Below are 20,450 nucleotides of genomic sequence, written 5' to 3' on the forward strand. Positions count from 1 at the left end.
TCAAAAAACAATTCAGCCTAAAAACAATAAGAATGTATTGGCAATTCCAAAAAACTCTCCCGACAAGATACAGCTGAGATGCCAGGATGGTGGTCCCTCTGGGTTAAGGTTGGTGCTGTTCAATGCCAGGTCGGTCAACGGAAAGACCTTCATTATCCGAGACCTAATTCAGGAAGAACAAGCGGATCTAGCATGTATAACAGAGACCTGGCTGGACGAGGGGGGAGGGGTGAATCTCACCCAACTATGCCCACCTGGCTATTCTGTGCAGCACCAACCAAGACCCGGAGGGCGGGGAGGAGGAGTTGCAGTGGTCTATAAGGATTTTATCCCCCTGATCAGGCGCCCCATCCCACAATCATCATCATTTGAATGTGCCAGCTTTAGGTTAGGTGACCGGGACAGGATAGGGATTCTGTTGGTGTACCGACCACCCCGCTGCACGACAGTCTCCCTACCTGAGCTAGCAAATGTGGTCTCGGATATGGCGCTGGGCTCCCAGCGACTGCTAGTCCTGGGGGATTTCAACGTCCATGCCGAGACCCCCCTTTCAGGTGCAGCTCAGGACTTTATGGCCGCCATGGCAACCATGGGCCTGTCCCAATTAATATCTGGTCCCACCCATACAGCCAGTCACACATTGGATTTGATCTTTACTCAGGGATGGGGTGATAGTGCTGGGGCGGAGGAGCTAACCATCGCTCCGTTGCCATGGACCGACCACTACCTGATTAGGTTTAGACTCACTGTACCTCCCAACCTCTGCAGGGGTGGTGGACCCATTAAAATGGTCCGCCCCAGGAGACTTATGGATCCAAATGGCTTCCTGACGGCTCTTGGGGATCTTCCCACCTCCCTGGCTGGCGATTCTATTGATGCCTTGGTCTCTCACTGGAATTCTGAGATGACCAGGGCTATCGATGTAATCGCTCTGGAACGCGCCCCCTCGAGTAGCCGGGCTAACCATGCCCCTTGGTTTACTGAGGAGCTGGCAGCAATGAAGCGAAAGAAGAGGTGGCTAGAGCGCGTGTGGCGTCAGAATCCCACTAAATCAGCCCAAACACATCTGAATGCCTTCTCAAGGTCCTATGGTGTGGCAATAGTGGCAGCACAAAAAACATCCTTCGCGGCCAATATTGCATCGGCGAAGAACTGTCCAGCTGAGCTCTTTCGAGTTGTCAGGAGTCTATTAAATCCGCCGAAAAGCGAGATCCCTGACAGCTCAGGAGCTCGCTGTGAAGCATTTGCTCGATTCTTCGCCGATAAAATTGCGCTGATTCGGTCGGGATTCGACGCCACTTTAAATGCAGTCTCTGAGGATGTAACGAGAGCATCTGCTTGTCCGGTTTTATTGGATTCATTTCAATTGGTTCAGCTTGAGGATGTGGACAGGATTCTTGGAGAGGTGCGACCCACCACATGCATCCTAGACCCCTGTCCATCCTGGCTGATAAAGGAAGCCAGAGGGGGTTTGGCAGAGTGGGTGAAGGTGGTGGTTAATGCCTCCCTTCGGGAGGGCAAAATTCCAGCGAGCCTAAAACAAACTGTCATAAAACCGCTGTTGAAAAAACCATCACTGGACCCCACTCAATTAGACAACTATTGGCCAGTTTCCAATCTCCCCTACTTGGGCAAAGTCCTGGAACGTGTGGTGGCAACACAACTCCAGGGATTTCTGGTAGACACTGATTATCTAGATCTGGCACAGTCTGGCTTTAGACCAGGACATGGAATGGAAACAGCCTTGGTCGCCTTGGTAGATGATCTGCGCAGGGAGCTAGACAGGGGGAGTGTGTCCCTGTTAGTTCTGCTGGACCTCTCAGCAGCCTTCGATACCATCGATCACGGTATTCTTCTGGGACGCCTCATGGATATGGGACTTGGGGGTACTGCTTTGCAGTGGCTCCAGTCCTTTCTTGAGGGACGGTCCCAGAAGGTGTTGCTGGGTGACACCTGTTCGGCTCCACAGCCGTTGTCATGTGGAGACCCTCAGGGTTCAATTCTTTCCCCAATGTTGTTTAACATCTACATGAAGCCGCTGGGGGAGATCATTCGGAGTTTCGGACTGAAATGTTATCTCTACGCGGATGATGTTCAGATCTGTCACTCCTTCCCACCTGTCACCAAGGAGGCTGTCCAGACCTTGAATCGGTGTCTAGCTGTTGTGTCGGACTGGATGAGAGCTAACAAATTGAAACTGAATCCAGACAAGACAGAGGTCCTACTGGTCAGTCGTAAGGCCGAACAGGGTATAGGGTTACAGCCTGTACTGGATGGGGTTACACTCCCCCTGAAGTCGCAGGTTCGCAGCTTGGGAGTGATCCTGGACTCATCGCTGAGCCTGGAGCCTCAGGTCTCAGCGGTGGCCGGGAGAGCTTTTGCGCAATTAAAACTTGTACACCAGCTGCGCCCGTACCTCGGGAAGTCTGATCTGGCCACAGTGGTCCACGCTCTTGTAACATCCCGTATAGACTACTGCAACGCACTCTACGTGGGGTTACCCTTGAAGACTGTTCGGAAACTTCAACTGGTCCAGCGAGCGGCAGCCAGGCTGCTCACCGGAGCGACATACAGGGAACACACAACTCCCTTGTTGTGTCAGCTCCACTGGCTGCCAATCCAGTTCCGAGCACAATTCAAGGTGCTGGTTTTGACCTAGAAAACCCTTTACGGTTCCGGTCCAGCGTATCTGTCCGAACGTATCTCCCTCTACGTCCCACCCCGGAATTTGAGATCATCTGGGGAGGCCCTGCTCTCGACCCCACCACTATCACAAGTGAGGCTGGTGGGGACGAGGAGCAGGGCCTTCTCAGTGGTGGCTCCCCACCTGTGGAACTCACTCCCGGGGAAAATTAGGACATCAACATCCCTCCTTGCCTTTAGGAGAAAGGTAAAGACGTGGCTATGGGACCAGGCCTTTGGGCATCCTGACAATTAGATATGGAAACCAGATGGATAGGACTGACAATGTGCGGAAAGTAGAACCTAACTATGAGTCTGTTAAACGCTGTCCAGCAATGAGGTTTGTATTGCTTTTACTGTTTTAATGGTTTTAACTGCTTCTACTTTATGGGTTTTTTGGATGTGTCGCCAATAATAATGACTGCTTAGGTTAATTGTTATCATTGTTATAATTGCTATTGTTATTGATGTTATGTTTTGTTATCATGTAATGCGGGCATCGAATTGTGCCTTGTTGTGTAAGCCGCCCTGAGTCCCCCTCGGGGTGAGAAGGGCGGGGTATAAGCGACTGTAATAAATAAATAAATAAAAATTCTCATAGAATCATAGCATTGAAAAAGACCACAAGGCCCATCCAATCCAAACCCCTACCCTGCAGGAGCATAAGATTAAAGTTGATAGCCATCCATCCTCTGCTAACCCCCCCCCCCCAAAAAAAAAAAAAAAGAATTCATGACACTCTGAGGCAGCATATTCCACTACCAAACATCTTTTACCATTGGAAATCTTCCTAATGTTTAGGTGGAATCTTTTTTCCTGCCATTTGAATCCATGTCCTAGTTCTCTAGAGCAGCAGAAAACAAGCTACCCCTTCCTCAATGAAATATCCTTTCAAATATTTATATATGGCTATCATGTCCTCCCTCAGACTCCTTTTCTACAAGCAAAACATATTCCACTCTCTAAGCCACTCCTCACAGGCCTTGGCTTCCAAATCTTTGATGATTTTGGTCACTCTTCTCTAGACATCCAGCCTCTGTTTAAAAGCCTCCAAAGAAGGAGCCTCAACCCCACAATTAGCAAGGTATTTGCTAATTGACATGTTTCTGTCAATTAGCAAATACCTTATTTAAATAAATTTTGGCTCTGGTTTTATGTGCAAGATGTTTTTTTAAATGAAAATGATGGCACTTTTCTCATTTGTCATGTTTTATTGTTTTAAATTGTTTTTAAAGCTCGTCCTGTTTTGCATTTATGTTTTCTGTTTCTTAAATGTAATTATGTAATTTAACTATAATAGCACAATTCTTTAAAAATCATATTATGATTGAGCTTAGCTCTTTTCTGTTTTGTTTTCTGTATTAGGAGAAAGGCAGGATATGAAATAAATAAATGTGATTGGGCCATTAACTGTCTGTGAATAAAACATGCTGTCTTGTTTCCAAGGAACAGACTTTTTAAGCAGTTCTGATGCTAGTTTTTCTTCATTCACAAACAAAGTCTAGGGATGGTTAAAGTAGTTGAGAACTTGATATGGAATGCATCATAGCTGTTGCCATCTCTTCTATTAACTCCAGACAAATATTTGGCTATGAGAAATTAAATAGCCATGCTGACAATTTGCAGGTTAACTTTCCTTGTATCATGTTTCATGTTCTAGACCTTTATCTCAAGAAACATATCACATGAGAAGCATAATTAGGGAAACCATTTGGTTAGTTTATACTCCTTATCTTATTTTGTTAGCAATGATGATGTGTTGTTGTGGAGAAAAAAAACAGGATGTTAATAAGAGATGCATGATCTTGTTTTGTTTATATATATATATTTATATGTATTTCTTCCATAGAGAACTAAATCCAGGAAATGCCCTCCCAGATGGACACTCAGAGACAAGTATTGCTACATTTTGAGTTCAGCTAGTAATGCAACATGGGAGAGTGCTGAAAGAGCCTGTGGAAAATGGTATGGGAAGGCTACAAATATTTGACTGTAGGTTGTCCCTCACTTTTAATACAGTACTGAGCTGCTGAACTTGCTGACTGAAAGGTTGGTGGTTCAAATCCGGTGAGCAGGGTGAGCTCCCACTCTTAGTCCCAGTTTCTGCCAACCTAGCAGTTCGAAAATATGCAAATGTGAGTGGATCAATAAGTACCGCTTTGACGGGAAAGTAACAGCTCTCCATACAGTAATGCTGGCCACATGACCTAGGAGGTGTCTACGGACAACACTGGCTCTTTGGCTTAGAAATTGAGATGAGCACCACCCCCCAGAGTCAGACTTGAGTAGTCTTAATGTCAGGGGAAACCTTTACCTTTATACCTCAATTAACAAAGTTAATATGTTCCTGGGAATTGCTTCTTTGAAATAAAATTTTATACAGAGGCAGCAAGAACATGGAAATAATATGGATATGTTCCTACACTCCACAAAAGACAAAAACAATTAACATGTTTCAGCAGACCTCTTATCCAATACTTGAGCCCTTAGTGGTGCAATTGGTTAAACCCTTGTGCCGGCAGGACTGCTGACCAAAAGGTCAGCAGTTCAAATTCAGGTAGTGGGGTGAGGTTTCTTCTGTCAGCTCCAGCTTCCCATGCAGGTACATTAGAGAAGCCTCCCACAGGATGATAAAACGTCCTAGCAGACAGAAAATTCTCTCACACCAGAAGCGACTTGCAGTTTCTCAAATCACTCCTGACACACACACACAATCCAATATTGATAATACAGTAGACTTTCAGATAACTGGAACTCAAGCAATCGGCGCAGTCAAGCAACAGGCAAAAAAAATTAATTAACTAATCGTACTTTAAATTTAAAAAGCTGATTTTATGATACAGTAAAACAGTAAGACTGTTAAATTATGTTACGTTTGTTTGCTTTTAATTACTTTACTTTTAATATTCATTCAATAAAGAGTTTATGGCATGGTATAATATGGGGTATAGTATTAGACCTACTTTTAATAGTGACTGTCAAGTAACCAGAAGCTACATTTATCTGGCATTTACCAGTCCCCATGGGTGCTGATTAACTGAGAGTTCTACTGTATAAGATATTAAGGAAGCAGATCAGGGAAGCCTTGCACAAGTAAACAAAAACATTTGGAACCTTCTAGGGATCTCCTAAATTTTTTCCCCCAAGGAAGATTTTTTCTTTGACCATTCTTCATTTTCCATTCTGATTTCAATTTTGGTGGCCAAGTATATAGTTTTAAAATGATGAGGGTAGCTCCATTTATTCTTGATCAGTAGTACGTTCTTAATATAGTGTGAATTTACCTTGTCTGCTGTAGTAGAAACACACTGTATCAGTAGGATGGACTACAGCACTTTTTCTTAAATTGTGGGTCCCTTAGGTCAATGTTGGAGTCCTGAAATTTTTTCTGAACATCACCTAGTCATTGTTTTAGACATGTACATAAATCTGTTGTGCAGTGTTTACAGTGGATACTGCAGAAGATGCTTCAGTTGTACTTCATAAAAAGGAAAATCAGCCTGTTTAGCAAGCCTTGCAAATGCTGATTTGTTATCAGTAAATGTTCAATTTTCATACTTTTTTAATGCACCTATATATTCAGGGTAATAAAATTAAGAAACTCTGGCCTAGAGCAAGATTACAATTCTTTCTCAGCTCAAATTGGGACTGAAAAGCTGTATTTTAATAGCCCTTCTTTGCCGTTCCCCAAAGTCAGTAACGCTAAAAAATACCTCTTGCTAGATAGTGGGCAAGGAGAAATGGAAAATTTGTCATGTGTAGAAATATTTTGTTAAAAGGAGCTTCTTAATAATAATAATAATAATAATAATACTTTATTTATACCCCGCACCATCTCCCCCAGGGGAATTTGGTACGGCTTACATGAGGCCACACCCATCGATACAATACAAGCAATATAACACAAAACACAATAAAATGAGCAAAATACATAAAATGCAAAATCAAAATAATATACAACACAACAATATAAAATCAAACATTAAAAACACAGGGAATTTCACTAGGCAGGGCCAGATGCATTGATAAAATTATAAAAAAAATTAAAAGCACTGGGAGATAGGACAGTGTAACTTATAAGGAGGTGGCTCCAAGAATGAGGAAGGATTTCAATGCACAACCCATAAAATAAAGTGCGTCTAAGGACATGTTGTGCAAAGTGTGGTCAGGGAGAATCTTACATTCAATCACTGAAGGCACATTGGAATAACCAGGTTTTCAAATTCCTCCTGAAGATTGCTAGTGTGGGGGCTCGTCTAATGTCTCTGGGGAGTAAGTTCCAGAGCCGGGGGGGGGGGGAACCACAGAGAAGGCCCTCTCTCTCATCCCTGCAAGTCGCACCTGCGATGCGAGCAGGAGCGAAAGAAGGACCTCTCCAGAGGATCAAAGGGATTGCGTGGGTTCGTAGATGGAAATACTGTCGCACAGGTAGGAAGGTCCCAAATCGTTCAGGGCTTTGTAGGTCAAGACCTGCACCTTGAATTGGGCCTGGTAGATAAACGGCAGCCAGTGGAGCTCCTTAAACAGGAGGGTTGACCGCTCTCTGTAATTCGCTCCAGTTAACAGTTTGGCTGCCGCCCGTTGAACCAGTTGGAGTTTCCGGGCTGTCTTCAAGGGCAGCCCCATGTAGAGAGCATTGCAATAGTCCAATCTTGCCCAAGTTAGGTTTCCATGGCTGAGCAGGGATTCGAACTTAATTTAGTATTCACACCACTACACCATGCTGGCTCTCTGGAAGTGCTATAGGAAATAAATTACAGCATACTAGCCTGCAGACCAAATTGGTGAATTACTGAAGTCTGTGGAAAGGCTATCTTATCCCCTTTAAATTGATTTTTAAAAAGTAAAACAAACTAAACACTTCTTTCTTGAAGAAATGAATCTTTTGCCTTATGCGAAGCATCCGAATGTTCCCTCAAACTGGTTAAAATTCCTGCAAGTGTTTATGGTCTCTAGTTTTATGCTTGGTGCTGACAAATTGGAAACTGAAGTAGACAACAACGGAATGATTTAGTCATATGTGTTAATAAACTCCCTCCTCTAGTGTGAAGTTGTGCTGACCTCGCATCAAAAGCCTCAGTGGATTGTAATGAAAATAGTCTCACTTAAACGGAAACAAAATGTGTTGGCAAATGTGTTGCCTGGACAGAATTGGAAGCAAAAGAAGGTTTGAAACTATGTATTTCTGAGTTAGTATTCTGCTTAGAATATCTTGCCAGAACTGCAAAGCTCTTCCTTTATGTTTTTATTTAATTCAAGTCTTTCTCATAACATTAAATATCCATGCAGCTTTAACTGTTTTTATTAGATTCAAACAGGAAAGGGAGAAAGGATGTGGGTTTTTATTAAAATAAATAACAACACTACATTACTGTACTCTCTTCTGTTTAAAAGAATCTTTTTTGAAAAAAAAGTTTTTAAAGGCAGATCAAATTAAATATATTTATAGTGCAGCAGAGGTATTGGCTTAATTGTTCAGGGATACGCTAACACAGTTTTATGAAGGAGAAAATGAAAAATTAAGTGTTAACTGTTCTTTGTTAGGCATAAAATATAGAAATTGGAGACAGTTGAGGAGTATTTTTAGAATCTGTATTTGGAAGCAAACTAACCTAATGTGCACTGCCCAAAATAATGTGTGGACTAAGGGTGTTTATTTGAGTGTTGTGGTGTGTGCTTTAAACCCCTCCCCCCACAAAAGTGATAAAATTGTATTGCATGATAATATGTAAAATAATAGTAGTAGTAAAACACATATGAATCACGTACAAGTTTTTGTGCAGATTTCTCACTATCTCAAATATTAGAGATTATTGTGCCAATAGGACTAAATCAACTTGCAGATGAACAGAAGCAAAACTGACACAAAAAATGTACAAGCCGATCTATCCTTTCTTAGTATAAACATCACTGAACCTAAGAAGAGGCTTTTACACCAGGAAACAGGCTAACCTGTTTATATGAGAGGCTATCTACATACCATAGATCACTGCTATTCAAAGTGGTGGACCATAGACAAAAGCTCTTTCCTGAGTCATTGGCTGCTGGTTTCTGGTGAGTTTCTAGGAAAGAAAGAACTATTTTAGCCACTGGGAGTAAATATAGTATAATTCCCTATAATTCTGGGAAGAAAAAACCTAATTATTGATCCTCCATCTAAGACAGTCTGAGAACCACTAGTCTAGGTGATTCAGAACAGTGACAGCTAGAGACAATTTCATGGGCAAGATTTAGATTGTTTGTTGTTCTTAACTACTATAAAGCCAACTTGAACTTATGATGACTGCATGAATAAAAGACCTCAAAGTTTCTCTGTCGTAAACAGCTCTGTTCATGTCTTGCAGATGCAGGCCCATGGCATTACTGCTTGATCTAGCCTAGGGCCCCCTCTGTACTGACCATATAATGCAGTTCAAAGCTGACTTGAGACCACAGTGGCCAGAAAATGCATACCCACAATATGTGCTGTAGTTCACATCTAAGGGTATATAATGCATTAACAAAGTATTGGAAAAGTTTGCTTTCAGGGCAAAAGATGCTACAGCAGATGCCAGTGTATCTCATATCCAAGGTGAAATCAGCTCTGCAAAATTGACGTTTCTAAATTGAGCGCATTGTAAATAACTGCCCTTGCTGCCATGCAGTAAAGAATCATGAATGGAGGCTGCCAAAAAACACCATGAGCGCATACATAACTGAGCAGAAGGGGGATAATCAAACCCTTGGGAAGGATAAGTGATCATATCTACTTTCAACTATCACTTCCCCTTTTATAAAATCCCATATGCCACTGGCGTACTGATGTGTGTCTCTCTGGGAAATAGGGGAGACCTACAAAGCAGTTTTAGGCCAGGTTCTGTGGTTAATGTAGTCACCTTCCTGGCCTCAAACCTGTTCTGGGCAATGCAATGTAGTAATTCCCACAACAACACTACTTTCTCCCAAATCAGTTCTATGCTGAATTATAGTGTCGGTGTAGAGGTGCGCTAGGTTAGTCAAATGTAGAATTTGGTATTTGCTTTCATTCTGTCAAATTAGGCATGACTTAAATTCCACTGAACTCAGTGGAAACTAATTTCAGTTAAGATATATTCCTAAGTTGTAAGCCTGTTTCTATGTTCGCTGTTTTTATGGATCAGGACTTGTGCAAATAAAGTAGTTTACTTGCCATGATTATCAGTAGCCAGAAATATGCAAACCAGTCACTTCTGAAAGGTTTATTTCTTGATTTTGTATGTCTGTGTAGAAAAGCTCTTTATAGAATTGCATTAACCTAAATAATTACATTTGGATCTGTGTGTCATCTTGTGTAACAATTGCATGCACTGATAATTGTATCTTTTTTGAGATGACAGACAATAAAGTTAACCATATTACCTTCCTAAGTATTCACTGATAGAAATGAATTTTCAAATGGATATAGAAAAGCACAGAGGCTAGAAAAAAATCGAGACAACTTACATAATGTACTGTATATTATATTTTATAGAATACATTTTATTTTCTATAGCCTTCAGAATTAATGTTATTCTGTATGCAAAACATAGGGAGGATTCCTTCAAGTGATTGCTACAAAAGTGAGAACCGATTGAATATTACATCTTGCACATAAGAGTCATTATTTTAAAAAGCCATATAGAGATGTATCTGGTCTTCAAGGAGGCTAAGATACAAAATGAATATATTTCCTTTCATAATACAGAAATAAAAATGGGATTGGAAATGTCATTCTAAATATATAAATCCCATTCCACAGTCATACATCTAAAACCTACACCCCTTTATTATAAAATAAATAATCTGAAAATGTTGTTAACATCTACATGTATTGCTAATAAGATACCTATATTTATTTAATTTTCTATAACATCTCAAAAGTGTAAGAGTGCTATAATAGATATTCATGGAAAGATCAGAAGTATTAGCAGCAGAATAGTACATAGGTTCTATTATTTTCTGTTTTGTGGCACATCAAACTCTTAATTCTAGAGGTTGTGCAACACAAGTGTGATAAAATGAAAGAGGCTGAAGAAAGAGTTAGTGATTAATCACATGCTTTGAATGCAAGTGGACCCAGATTTAATCATCTTAATCAGGTGATGGAGCTGACTTCTGTATTGGCTGGAGAACTTCCTCCAAGCAGAGTAAACAGCAACAGGGAAGTAACAGTATAAACAAGTATAAGGAAATGTCCTATGTATTTCAATTGTCATTTCAATTATAATGGTTCTGTACTGGTGAACTACAGCTTTCATCAACGTTAAGTGTGATGGGATGTGCAGTCAAAAGAATAATTGGAAGCCACATATCATTTGTAATATACCTTGATTGTCACCTGTCATTATGAACATCCCGAAAAATCCTATTTTGTAGAAAATGCACCCCATATCTATGCAATAGCCAGGGTAGGAAAAATGAATTTCTTGATGTTATGTGTCTTCAAGTCATTTCTGATGTATAGTCATCTTATGATGAATGTCTCATGTTTTTACAAGATTTGTGCAGAGTGAGGTTTTAACAGCTTCTTCTGAGATTGTGAATGTGTGACTTGTCCAAGTCACTCTGTGTGTTTCAATGACTGAGTCATCGCTCTGCCAGAGTCCTAGTGTTACATTCGTATATCAACAACAACAATTTTATTCTTATTTATTTATTTATTTATTTAGCAGTTTTGTATACCGGTCTTCTCACCTCCATTGAGGGACTCAGGCCGGTTTCCAACATCAATATTACAAACAATCATTAAAAACATCGTATTCCAAATTACTAAAACATTAAAAAGCAAAATACAGTCAAATAATTACAATGGTCAGTCGTCATCATAAAATCATTGTTCGTCGACATCCCACCACTACCTCCCTGAAGGGATTCGGGGCTTACACATGGTACAAGGTGACTAAAAACAGAACATAAAATAAGCACAGTATAAAATACAATAAGTAAAACATATACACATATAAAACCCCAACCAAAACTCATACTACTACACAGTCCTCTCACATCAAAGTAACTTCCAAGCTATGTTTTTTTTTCCCTAACCTAAGAATATTTTGGATTTTTTAAATGAGCCAATGTTTCCATTTAATGAATAAACCCACTTTTCAAAGATGTTGTTTACCATTTTTTAAAAGTTTTTTGGCTGACTTTCATTGTCATACTTTCTTGTCTGGCACACAGGTCCAGTGGTCACCTAGCCAGTGTGCATTCCCCAAAGGAGATGGCATGGCTCTGGAACTTTGCCAATAAGCAGTCATTTTGGATTGGTAAGAAGATGTTTTTCAGTATAGTCCTGCACATTCTTTAGGATGCATTTGCTGATACTAAAAGCAATTAAAGAATAAATATGTGTAACTTCATTTTTCACCTGGTAAAAAGAGTAGTGCTACATGTACATTTGACCCTTTGTAGTGTGTTGCTGTAGATCATTACAAATACCTGAATTACAGAGATTGTGGTAACATTACTTTAGGTAATTCCCAGTTGTGGTCCAGAAAACGAACCATCTTAGACTCTGGGTCTTTTTTGTGATCCTTGGTTTAGGTTGGTGGTGTTTAGATACCAGAAATAATAAAATATTTCCTCCCCTGTATTTATTTCATATATTTATATCCCACCCTTCTCCCCACTAGGGGGACTCAGCGTGGCCTATATTATACTATAACCTTTCACTTAACTGCCTATATTGTACTATAGCCTTTCACTTAATTGCCTTTCAATTTTGGTAGCTGTCCAGTTTCTCTGAAGGTCAAGCTTATACGTATGATATCAACTCCATATCAGTTGGATTTTTACCCAAATGCATGTGTATAGGATTTCCCCAAAGATTCAGTATTTCAGTAAGTTGAAATGAATTGATGATGACATGTAAAACTATCCTTCTTACTCGTGTCAATCAAATATGTATTTACAGTAAATCTGACCAATGTTCAATGTAGCCTCAAGCAACATTACTCAAAAGGGTAGTCTATGTAAGTCTACCAACTATTTTCTGCCAGTGTACACTGTGTTTACTATAAAGAAGGCAACAAATGTAGTCAGATAACACAAATATAAGGCTGGACCTTCGCCCATCAAGGGAAATACCATGCTAGTCCCCTGTCATAGAGCTGGCGATGCTTTCCCCAAGAAAATGATCTTCTCTGATTGGCAATAGGTGCCCAATGTTTCAGGCAAGAAATATTTGTCAGGGCAGTTGACTGAAACCCTTAAAAACTGCTATTGAATCAACAACTCTATCAACATAAGGTGTATGCTTATGTTTTTTTTTCCTTTCCCAGCTTGAAATGATTAATCATTGAAGCATGGGTTTACTAGAACAGGCTGACCCTTTACATTTTACTCATGAATAATGTCCTTATGAGATCATGGGGGATGTCTGGTTGCTCCTGACATGATAAATAAAAATGGGGGAATCTGTCTTATGAATTGCTTTATTTAAGATTCCAAAGACCGTAATGTAGCTCCTGTCATCATTTTGTAGCACTGCTGTACACAATAGTTTCATAATTTCAATGTCTCCAATTTTAGGATTGAAAGAAGATAAAATGGGGAGCTGGGTGTGGAGTAATAACCATCCAGTTACCTTCCATCACTTCAAACATGGAAAGGCAAGACCTCACAGGACCACTGAGCAGCGATGTGCTTTTGTCCAAATGGAGAAGAAATGGGCTACAAGAATATGTAGGCAGAGGCTGAATGGAAGATTTGTTTGTTCTATCCCTTCAGTATCCTCTAACAACAAATTCTAGAAGGGCAGCTATAAAGTCAAACAACATATTAATTGTAAAACTGCTTCATAAAAAATATTGTGCTTGACAGTATTACTGTTTGTGCAAACTGCTGGTTAGCTCTGCATAGATCATGTGTAGCCAGATCCAGATGTAAAGTCTAGAGAACAAAGTGTGCAAAGGTTTCTTGGAAACCATCAGGAATATAACTAACCTGCATCACTTGCCTTCACTTCTTGAATAAAACAGGTCCAAAAGGCAGGACTAGCATTAATTCACCATTTGGCAATGTTCTGCACATCATTGTAAAATAAAGTTAAAACACTTGCTGATATTGGCAGTTTACTAGCATAGGAAAACATGAAACAAAGCAGAGATAAATAAATAAATAATGATATTCAAATAAACAATTTTATATAACTCAGAATGAGAACCAATAGTTTGAATCATTGTTCATTTGGAAACTAACATAAGGATTTGTTTATGTGAAATGAGCACAAATGGGGTGTCTTGACCATGCTGAAAGCTTTAAATGACTCCTGGACACTTCTATGTTTGGTTTTTAGAAATACTTCAGCCTCTCTCATTGGTGATGAACTTCGATCTCTATTGCAATTGCCTACCCTGGGATAAAAGGAAAGGCCTTCTGCACTCATTATTTCATTGGTCGGGACTTTCACTATCTAAAACAGTGGTTCCGAACCTATGGTCCATGGGCCACCAGTGGTCCACAAGAACTAAAATATGGTCCGGGGTCTCACCATTACTACACTATTGCAACTAGAGTAACTGGTCTCTCGAAACCCTCTTATAGTGTTGAGGCAACGGGGATGTTGGGAGGGGAGAGGCTGACTACCCACGAAAGGAACCACACAAGCATTCTGATTCCTGATTCTCCACCTCCTCCCTCTCCCTGAGTGGAGCCGTTCTATGTGGCATCTGGAAGTGGGGGCACCTTGGTGTCTTCATTTTTAGGCCTGTTCCTGGGGTTATTTGGGGTGCTGATTCAGACCACATCAGCTCTAGATTATTAAATATGGGTTTCTATGGACGAGCAGATGGTGACTACTGGATAACATATGTTCTGTATCAGAAATTAGAGCTGATGTGGTCTATCCAATGCAATTTTCTGAATCAGCACCCCACTGTAACTAAGCTAAAGTTGACCAAAAATTGATTCATAACCCTTTTGGTACTAATGTCAGAGATTGGTCCTTGGTAAAAGTGGTTCCTGTTCAAGTGATTCCTGGTAAAAAAAAAAAAGTTGGGAACCACTGATCTAAAAAAAGCTTTGATGTAAAGTAACATTAAAGCATTTGTTTATGTGAACAGACTTTTCATCTTAATATCTTTGTGTGTGCCTTCACATTGCCTATTGACTTATGGTGATCCCATGAATTTACTAGGGTTTTCTTAGGCAAGGATTTCTCAGAGATAGTTTCATCAGTCCAGTCCTCTGAAATATAGCCTATGGCAACTGTTATTCATTAGTGATCTACCATTCAAGTATCGACAAGGGCTTACCCTGCTTAATTTTAAAGATCAGATGGGATCTGATGCCTTTAGAATATGTAGGTCTGCACCCACCAAGCTTTATAAAAAACACTTCATTATAGTAGATAGGTTATAATCACATTAGTTTTTTTAGCCTTTTTAAGGCTCATGTAAAAACTAATTAATAAAACCAGCTATTTTTGCTTTCTATTATTATAAAATCTCTGTTGAATAAGATCATTTCATCCTTCCAGCTTTAGAGAGGCTACATCAATGAAGTGTTCTCTGACAATGAAGTTAATGGAGCTATCCCTGTTTATATACTTGGCTCCATGTATGCCTTGGCACTCTAGAGTGTATTGAGTTATGGCAGTATGATGTTTCTTAGGCTTACACATTCAGCTCATAAATATAAATGTTGAAGACATTTTGAGAGAATGAAAAGTAAGCAAAGAAAAGTAACACAAATCCAAGTTACATATGTCATTTTGTCAGATGGTACTATTATAGCTGGTTGAAAAATAAATCAATAGCAGGAAAATAATTTCTATTGAGGTGTAACTCAGATCAAAGCACCATCTAATCAGGCCTTAACTAAGTTTAGGAATGAAAGTTACATTTATATTACAAGCAGCCTTCCAATTTTCAATTCTCTGTCTTTATTATATATGTTGTTTTCTGTAGTTACATACTTAGCAAATCAACTGTTAATTTCTTTTCTACAATCATTAAATATTATAATGCATATTATTGTATGAGTATATGTCTTGATTTGGATATCTGCTTAGGTTTTGGATTGCATACATATATTATATGCGCAAGAAAAGGAACAGAACCTTTAACCACAATCTCTTGAAAGAGTCTTTCTTAAAATTGAATTATTATTTTTTTACGCTTTGGTGAAAATTCTAAAAATATCACATGAGACTGGTGCTATTTTCTTAAACTAAAGAAGTACATCTCATTTCAGGGAAGCAATGACTGCCTTTATACAATTTATTTCTCTCTCTTATCAAGAGCCATAATTAATACAAAAACGATTTGTCTTCTGGTTATATCAAAACAGTGAAAGAGCTCTGCATTTCAAACCTAAACTAATTATCAGGATTTGCCAAAACACTATTAGATTGGATGGAATAAAACTCAAGGACAACAAGAGCTGAGATGTTTGTCTGTGTCTTGTTGAAGGTGAAATCCCAAACATAAATAGTGAAAATGTATTGTTGAAGGCTTTCATGGCTGGAGTCACTAGGTTCTTGTAGGTTTTTTCGGGCTATAGGGCCATGTTCCAGAGGCATTTCTCCTGACGTTTCGCCTGCATCTATGGCAAGCATCCTCAGAGGTAGTGAGGTCTGTTGGAAATAGGAAAATGGGTTTATATATCTGTGGAATGACTGGGGTGGGGCAAAGAGCTCTCTGCTGAAGCTAGGTGTGAATGTTTCAGCTGATCACCTTCAATAGCATTTGAAGGCTTGGCTGATCCTGGGAAAATGTTCTGTTGAGAGGTGTTAAGATGTGCCTGGTTGTTTCCTCTCTGCTGTTTTGCTGTAGTAATTTTAGAGTTTTTTTTTAATCTGGCTACTGTATTTTGAACCAACTCAAGTTTCCAAATTTGGTACAACAGTAGTCCACTGTAAAGCACATTGCAGAAGTTCAAATTTGAGGTTACCAGTGTGTGTACTACCATCTTTAGATCCTCTAAATCTAGGAAAGAGCACAGCTGGCATATCAGCGAAGCTGGTAGTAACCACTTCTGATGTGGGATGACATTTGGAGAGACTGACCCAGGAACACTCCCAAGCTGCAAACACAGTCTTTCAGGGGAAGTGTAACCAGAACACCTTCATCTCTAGGTTAGGACTCTCAATGACAAGACTACTGTCTTTCCTGGATTCAGTTTCATTTTGTTTTTCCTCATCCAGCCCTTTACCTCTTCTAAGCATTCATTCAGAAGAGATACATTATCCTTAGCTGAGGCTGTTTTTGAAGGCATAGAAAAATGTATTTGGGTGTCATCAGCACACCAAAATATACTTTAGTATTCCTGTATGGATGGAGTTGGACTAGGTGGTCCTTGTGGTCCTTTCTAGATTTTTTTATTCTATTTGATATTATGTATTTGTTTGAAAGTCTGAAAAGAAAACACGCTGTCTTCCTTCATTACAGTTTTATGTGGAATCATAACCTAGAGCTACAGATCTGTAACAGCTTCATATTAATTTATTCACATATTTATGACCATTGCCAAGATTGTAAATGCCCCCTCCTCCTATCCTACATTAAAAGAAGCTACTCAAAATGCTTGAACTGTTTTAATTGTAATTCTTATGGTGTATATGTTGTTAGCATCATCTGATGCTTATGTGAGGCTGCCCTGGGTCCCCTTGTGGGGAAAAGGCAGGTATAAATGTATGAAATAAATAAATAAATAAGTTATATGAGGTTGGACCAGAAGGCAATAATCTGCTTTAACTATTTTGGCAATATAGGATATCGTTGTCAAAATATCCTGTTCTCAAATGAAATTGATACCAGTGGTAAGGAACAGTGACTTCTTTGGACAGATACAGTATGATAATATAATAATGAAATTCGAAAACCCTTTATAAATTCACACTTACAGTTGGTTAGTGTGCTGTAAATTTTAAATGCTACTTCACAGCCTTAATGTGAATAACATTAATGCAGTTAAGACCTGGGTTTTATCTTTTCTTCTAAATTTACCCTCCAATGTGTTGGACAGATGTGGTGTCAATTTTATATTTACCAGCAGATGTGCTGCTAACTACTTCTGGTAAAATCATTAGAATAAATGGAATTTTACATAAATTTGTCTCTCTCACACACACACTCAGTCTATTCCCAGAGGAAGAGAAAAAAAATCATGAACAATTAGTAAATCTTCTCGTGTTGTTATTATATGGGGTATTTTTTCTTGTTTAAAAACTGAAATATAAGGATATTTTTGCAATGATGATTAACCCTGTCAATAATTTTTGACCTATTTTAGGAAAAAAGACTGCATAGTATGTTTTTAGACAAAATGTTCATTTCAGCCGCCAAGGTGGTCTTTCGATTCAGGCATTCTCATCTCCTCCACAGCAGCTTAAGGGTTCTATGTCAGGGTACAGTGAATTTCCTCTGCATTTTATTACAAAACTTGATGACACTATCCAGGAAGCTGGAGCAGCTATAAGTTTGGGTTCTGCTTCAATTCTGACTTTCAGCAATATGTTCAATTTGGAATTGCATTTCAGAAGCTTTGTGTTTAACTTTATGTTTATTGGAAACCCATAATTTGTTATTTGCTACTATATTATTTTGATAACCCAAATTTCAGAGTGTTTATATTTGTATAAAAAGGAATACCACAAGCCAAATGATCTATTATGAAGGGCAAACACAAGAAAACCTAGTGCCTATGGGCGAACTCTCGTAGATTCTTCTTCTCCCCATCCTCACTAACCAATATCTGTTACTGTCCTCACACTTTTAAAGCATGGGACCATATTTTCTCTTGATGCAGAGAGCAGCAAAATATTGAGATACTCTTTTGTCAGTAGCTACATTGTGTATCAGGGAGTTTAAAGAAGAGAAACTTTTATACTACTCTCTGCAATATAGATTTTCAGCCAGAATATGCTCAAAACTTTATTATAGATCTGAGTTTTCAGATTTGTGGTCAGATCAATTTCAGCATGGGATAAATTTAAAATTTATTCTTAGCACATTTTGCTCATTCATTTGCTCAGAAGATAAAGTAGACAGTTGTGTCATGGGAGTCAGTTATAGTGCTTATGTTAAACAGGCCATGTGTGAAAGCTGAAACACTAAACAGCCATCTGGCCTAGGTTGAGGACAAAATTGTGACAGAGTCCTTAGAGCTGGGCCCCTGTCTCAGAGGTAAGATGGCACACACACACACACACACAGCAAACACTGGGAATCTACTATGCCAGCAAATCTTTTTTTTTTTTTGTAATAATTTTATTATAGGTTTCCATACAAGCTTATAATAAAAAGAGTAAGGTGGGGAGAAGGAAGAAAGAAAGAAAAAGGAGGAACCCTTTTGGAATCTTTGAAGCTCCTTAAACAAGAAAAAAACCAGACCTTATACTTGATTAAATGCAGTATCTTTCAGAGTTCTCACATGAATATTTCTTGCACATGAATGGTAAGTTCTTTTTTAAAACTATAATTCTGATGGCTTTTATTGGGAAACAATATAGAGCTAGACCTGTGTCATCTTTACTGAAGACCTACGGAAACCAATGACCAAAGACTTATTTATTTTTTTAAAGATCTATTCTGATTATTTGTTGTTAGCTGCATTCACATTGACCTAGACCTATGGCAACCATATGAATGAGACATCTCTACGACAGCCTATTCTCAACAGCTCTGCTGAGGTCTTGCAGGCTCAAGTCTATTGACTGTAATCTTCTTCTTTTCCTACTGCCTTCTACCTTACTGATCATTATTATTTTCTAGTGAGTCATGCCTTATCATAATGTGGTCAAAGTATGACAGCCTCAATTCAATAATTTTGGCTTTGAGGGGAAAATAGTAGTTTATTTGTTTTCTTGAACACCCCAGGATTCTCTGCAATAAGTTGGGAGAGAAGATATAACCATGTCAGGTGGAACACATGTGATGTAAGATCTTGACCACTATACTGAATTTGAAGTCCTAACTACAATGAAACAACACCTTCCTTAAATACATTCTATTATGGTTCATTCCCACAAAAACATATGAATTGCTGGATCAAACTAATGGTTCTTCTAAATCAGTATTCTGTTTTTGCCATATTCTCCAATTGTTTCTGCAGACAATGTATAATGAGTTCTCCTTCTACTTGACCGCACCATGTGGTATTTAGAGGAATATTTACTCCAAACATGAAGATTCAATTTAGCCACCATAGTTTATACTTACTCACCATATTTAATAGTTGTTGATAGATTCATCTTCCATTGATTTTTCTAATCTTTCAAGGATCCTTCAAGATATTAAGAACTAAGTTTTTGTACATTATATTGTGCATCTAACAATACATTTTGACTTCAAGGCCAGGTCAACCTTTTGAAAGTTCTTTAGTTCTTCCCCATGACAATCATACATCTAAGATGGTCTACATCAGGCATTCACCACCATTAAAATGAGTCATTAATATCCAATATGCATAATCACACTAATGGATCATGCTTATAAGAAACATGCATTATTAAATGATTTCAAATGTGTCTTGGGAGGGGAATTCATTTTTGACTTACAATCATGAAACTAAGCATTCATATTCCTTCTCAGATTCAATTTGACCGAATGAGCTTGGTGCTATAGCCCTGAGCAAAAATTCTGCCCAACAAATTTGGACTCTTAGGTTTTAATCTCCTTCACTACCTTTCATTCTCTTTTATCATTTCTCCACCACCACTCTCTGAATAGAAGTCTTCTTGTGCTACTTTCCTATCCTTTCATTAGTGAATCATAAAAGAATAATAATACCTTGCACTTAACATCTATCAACAGTGCCTGTCATGTTGA

The 20,450-nt window shown here is 38.9% G+C and overlaps 1 protein-coding gene across 3 annotated transcripts in view; it reads left to right on the plus strand.

Moving 5' to 3' along the window:
- LOC132773991 (FRAS1-related extracellular matrix protein 1-like) overlaps positions 1-19,035 on the plus strand; it is a 345,102-nt gene extending 326,067 nt beyond the window's left edge. For 2 of the 3 annotated variants that reach the window (XM_060773611.2, XM_060773614.2), the window contains exons 33-35: positions 4,532-4,647; positions 11,860-11,945; positions 13,210-14,582. In XM_060773611.2, the coding sequence (XP_060629594.2) occupies positions 4,532-4,647; positions 11,860-11,945; positions 13,210-13,430 (423 nt within the window). In that variant the 3' untranslated portion in view covers positions 13,431-14,582. Of the gene's footprint in view, positions 1-4,531; positions 4,648-11,859; positions 11,946-13,209; positions 14,583-18,899 lie in introns of those variants that run through there. The other variant, XM_067467858.1, reaches the window with a different exon arrangement.
- The last annotated feature ends 1,415 nt before the right edge of the window (positions 19,036-20,450 follow it).

The sequence above is a fragment of the Anolis sagrei genome, chromosome 4, assembly GCF_037176765.1.
Source record: "Anolis sagrei isolate rAnoSag1 chromosome 4, rAnoSag1.mat, whole genome shotgun sequence".
Lineage (NCBI taxonomy): Eukaryota > Metazoa > Chordata > Lepidosauria > Squamata > Dactyloidae > Anolis > Anolis sagrei.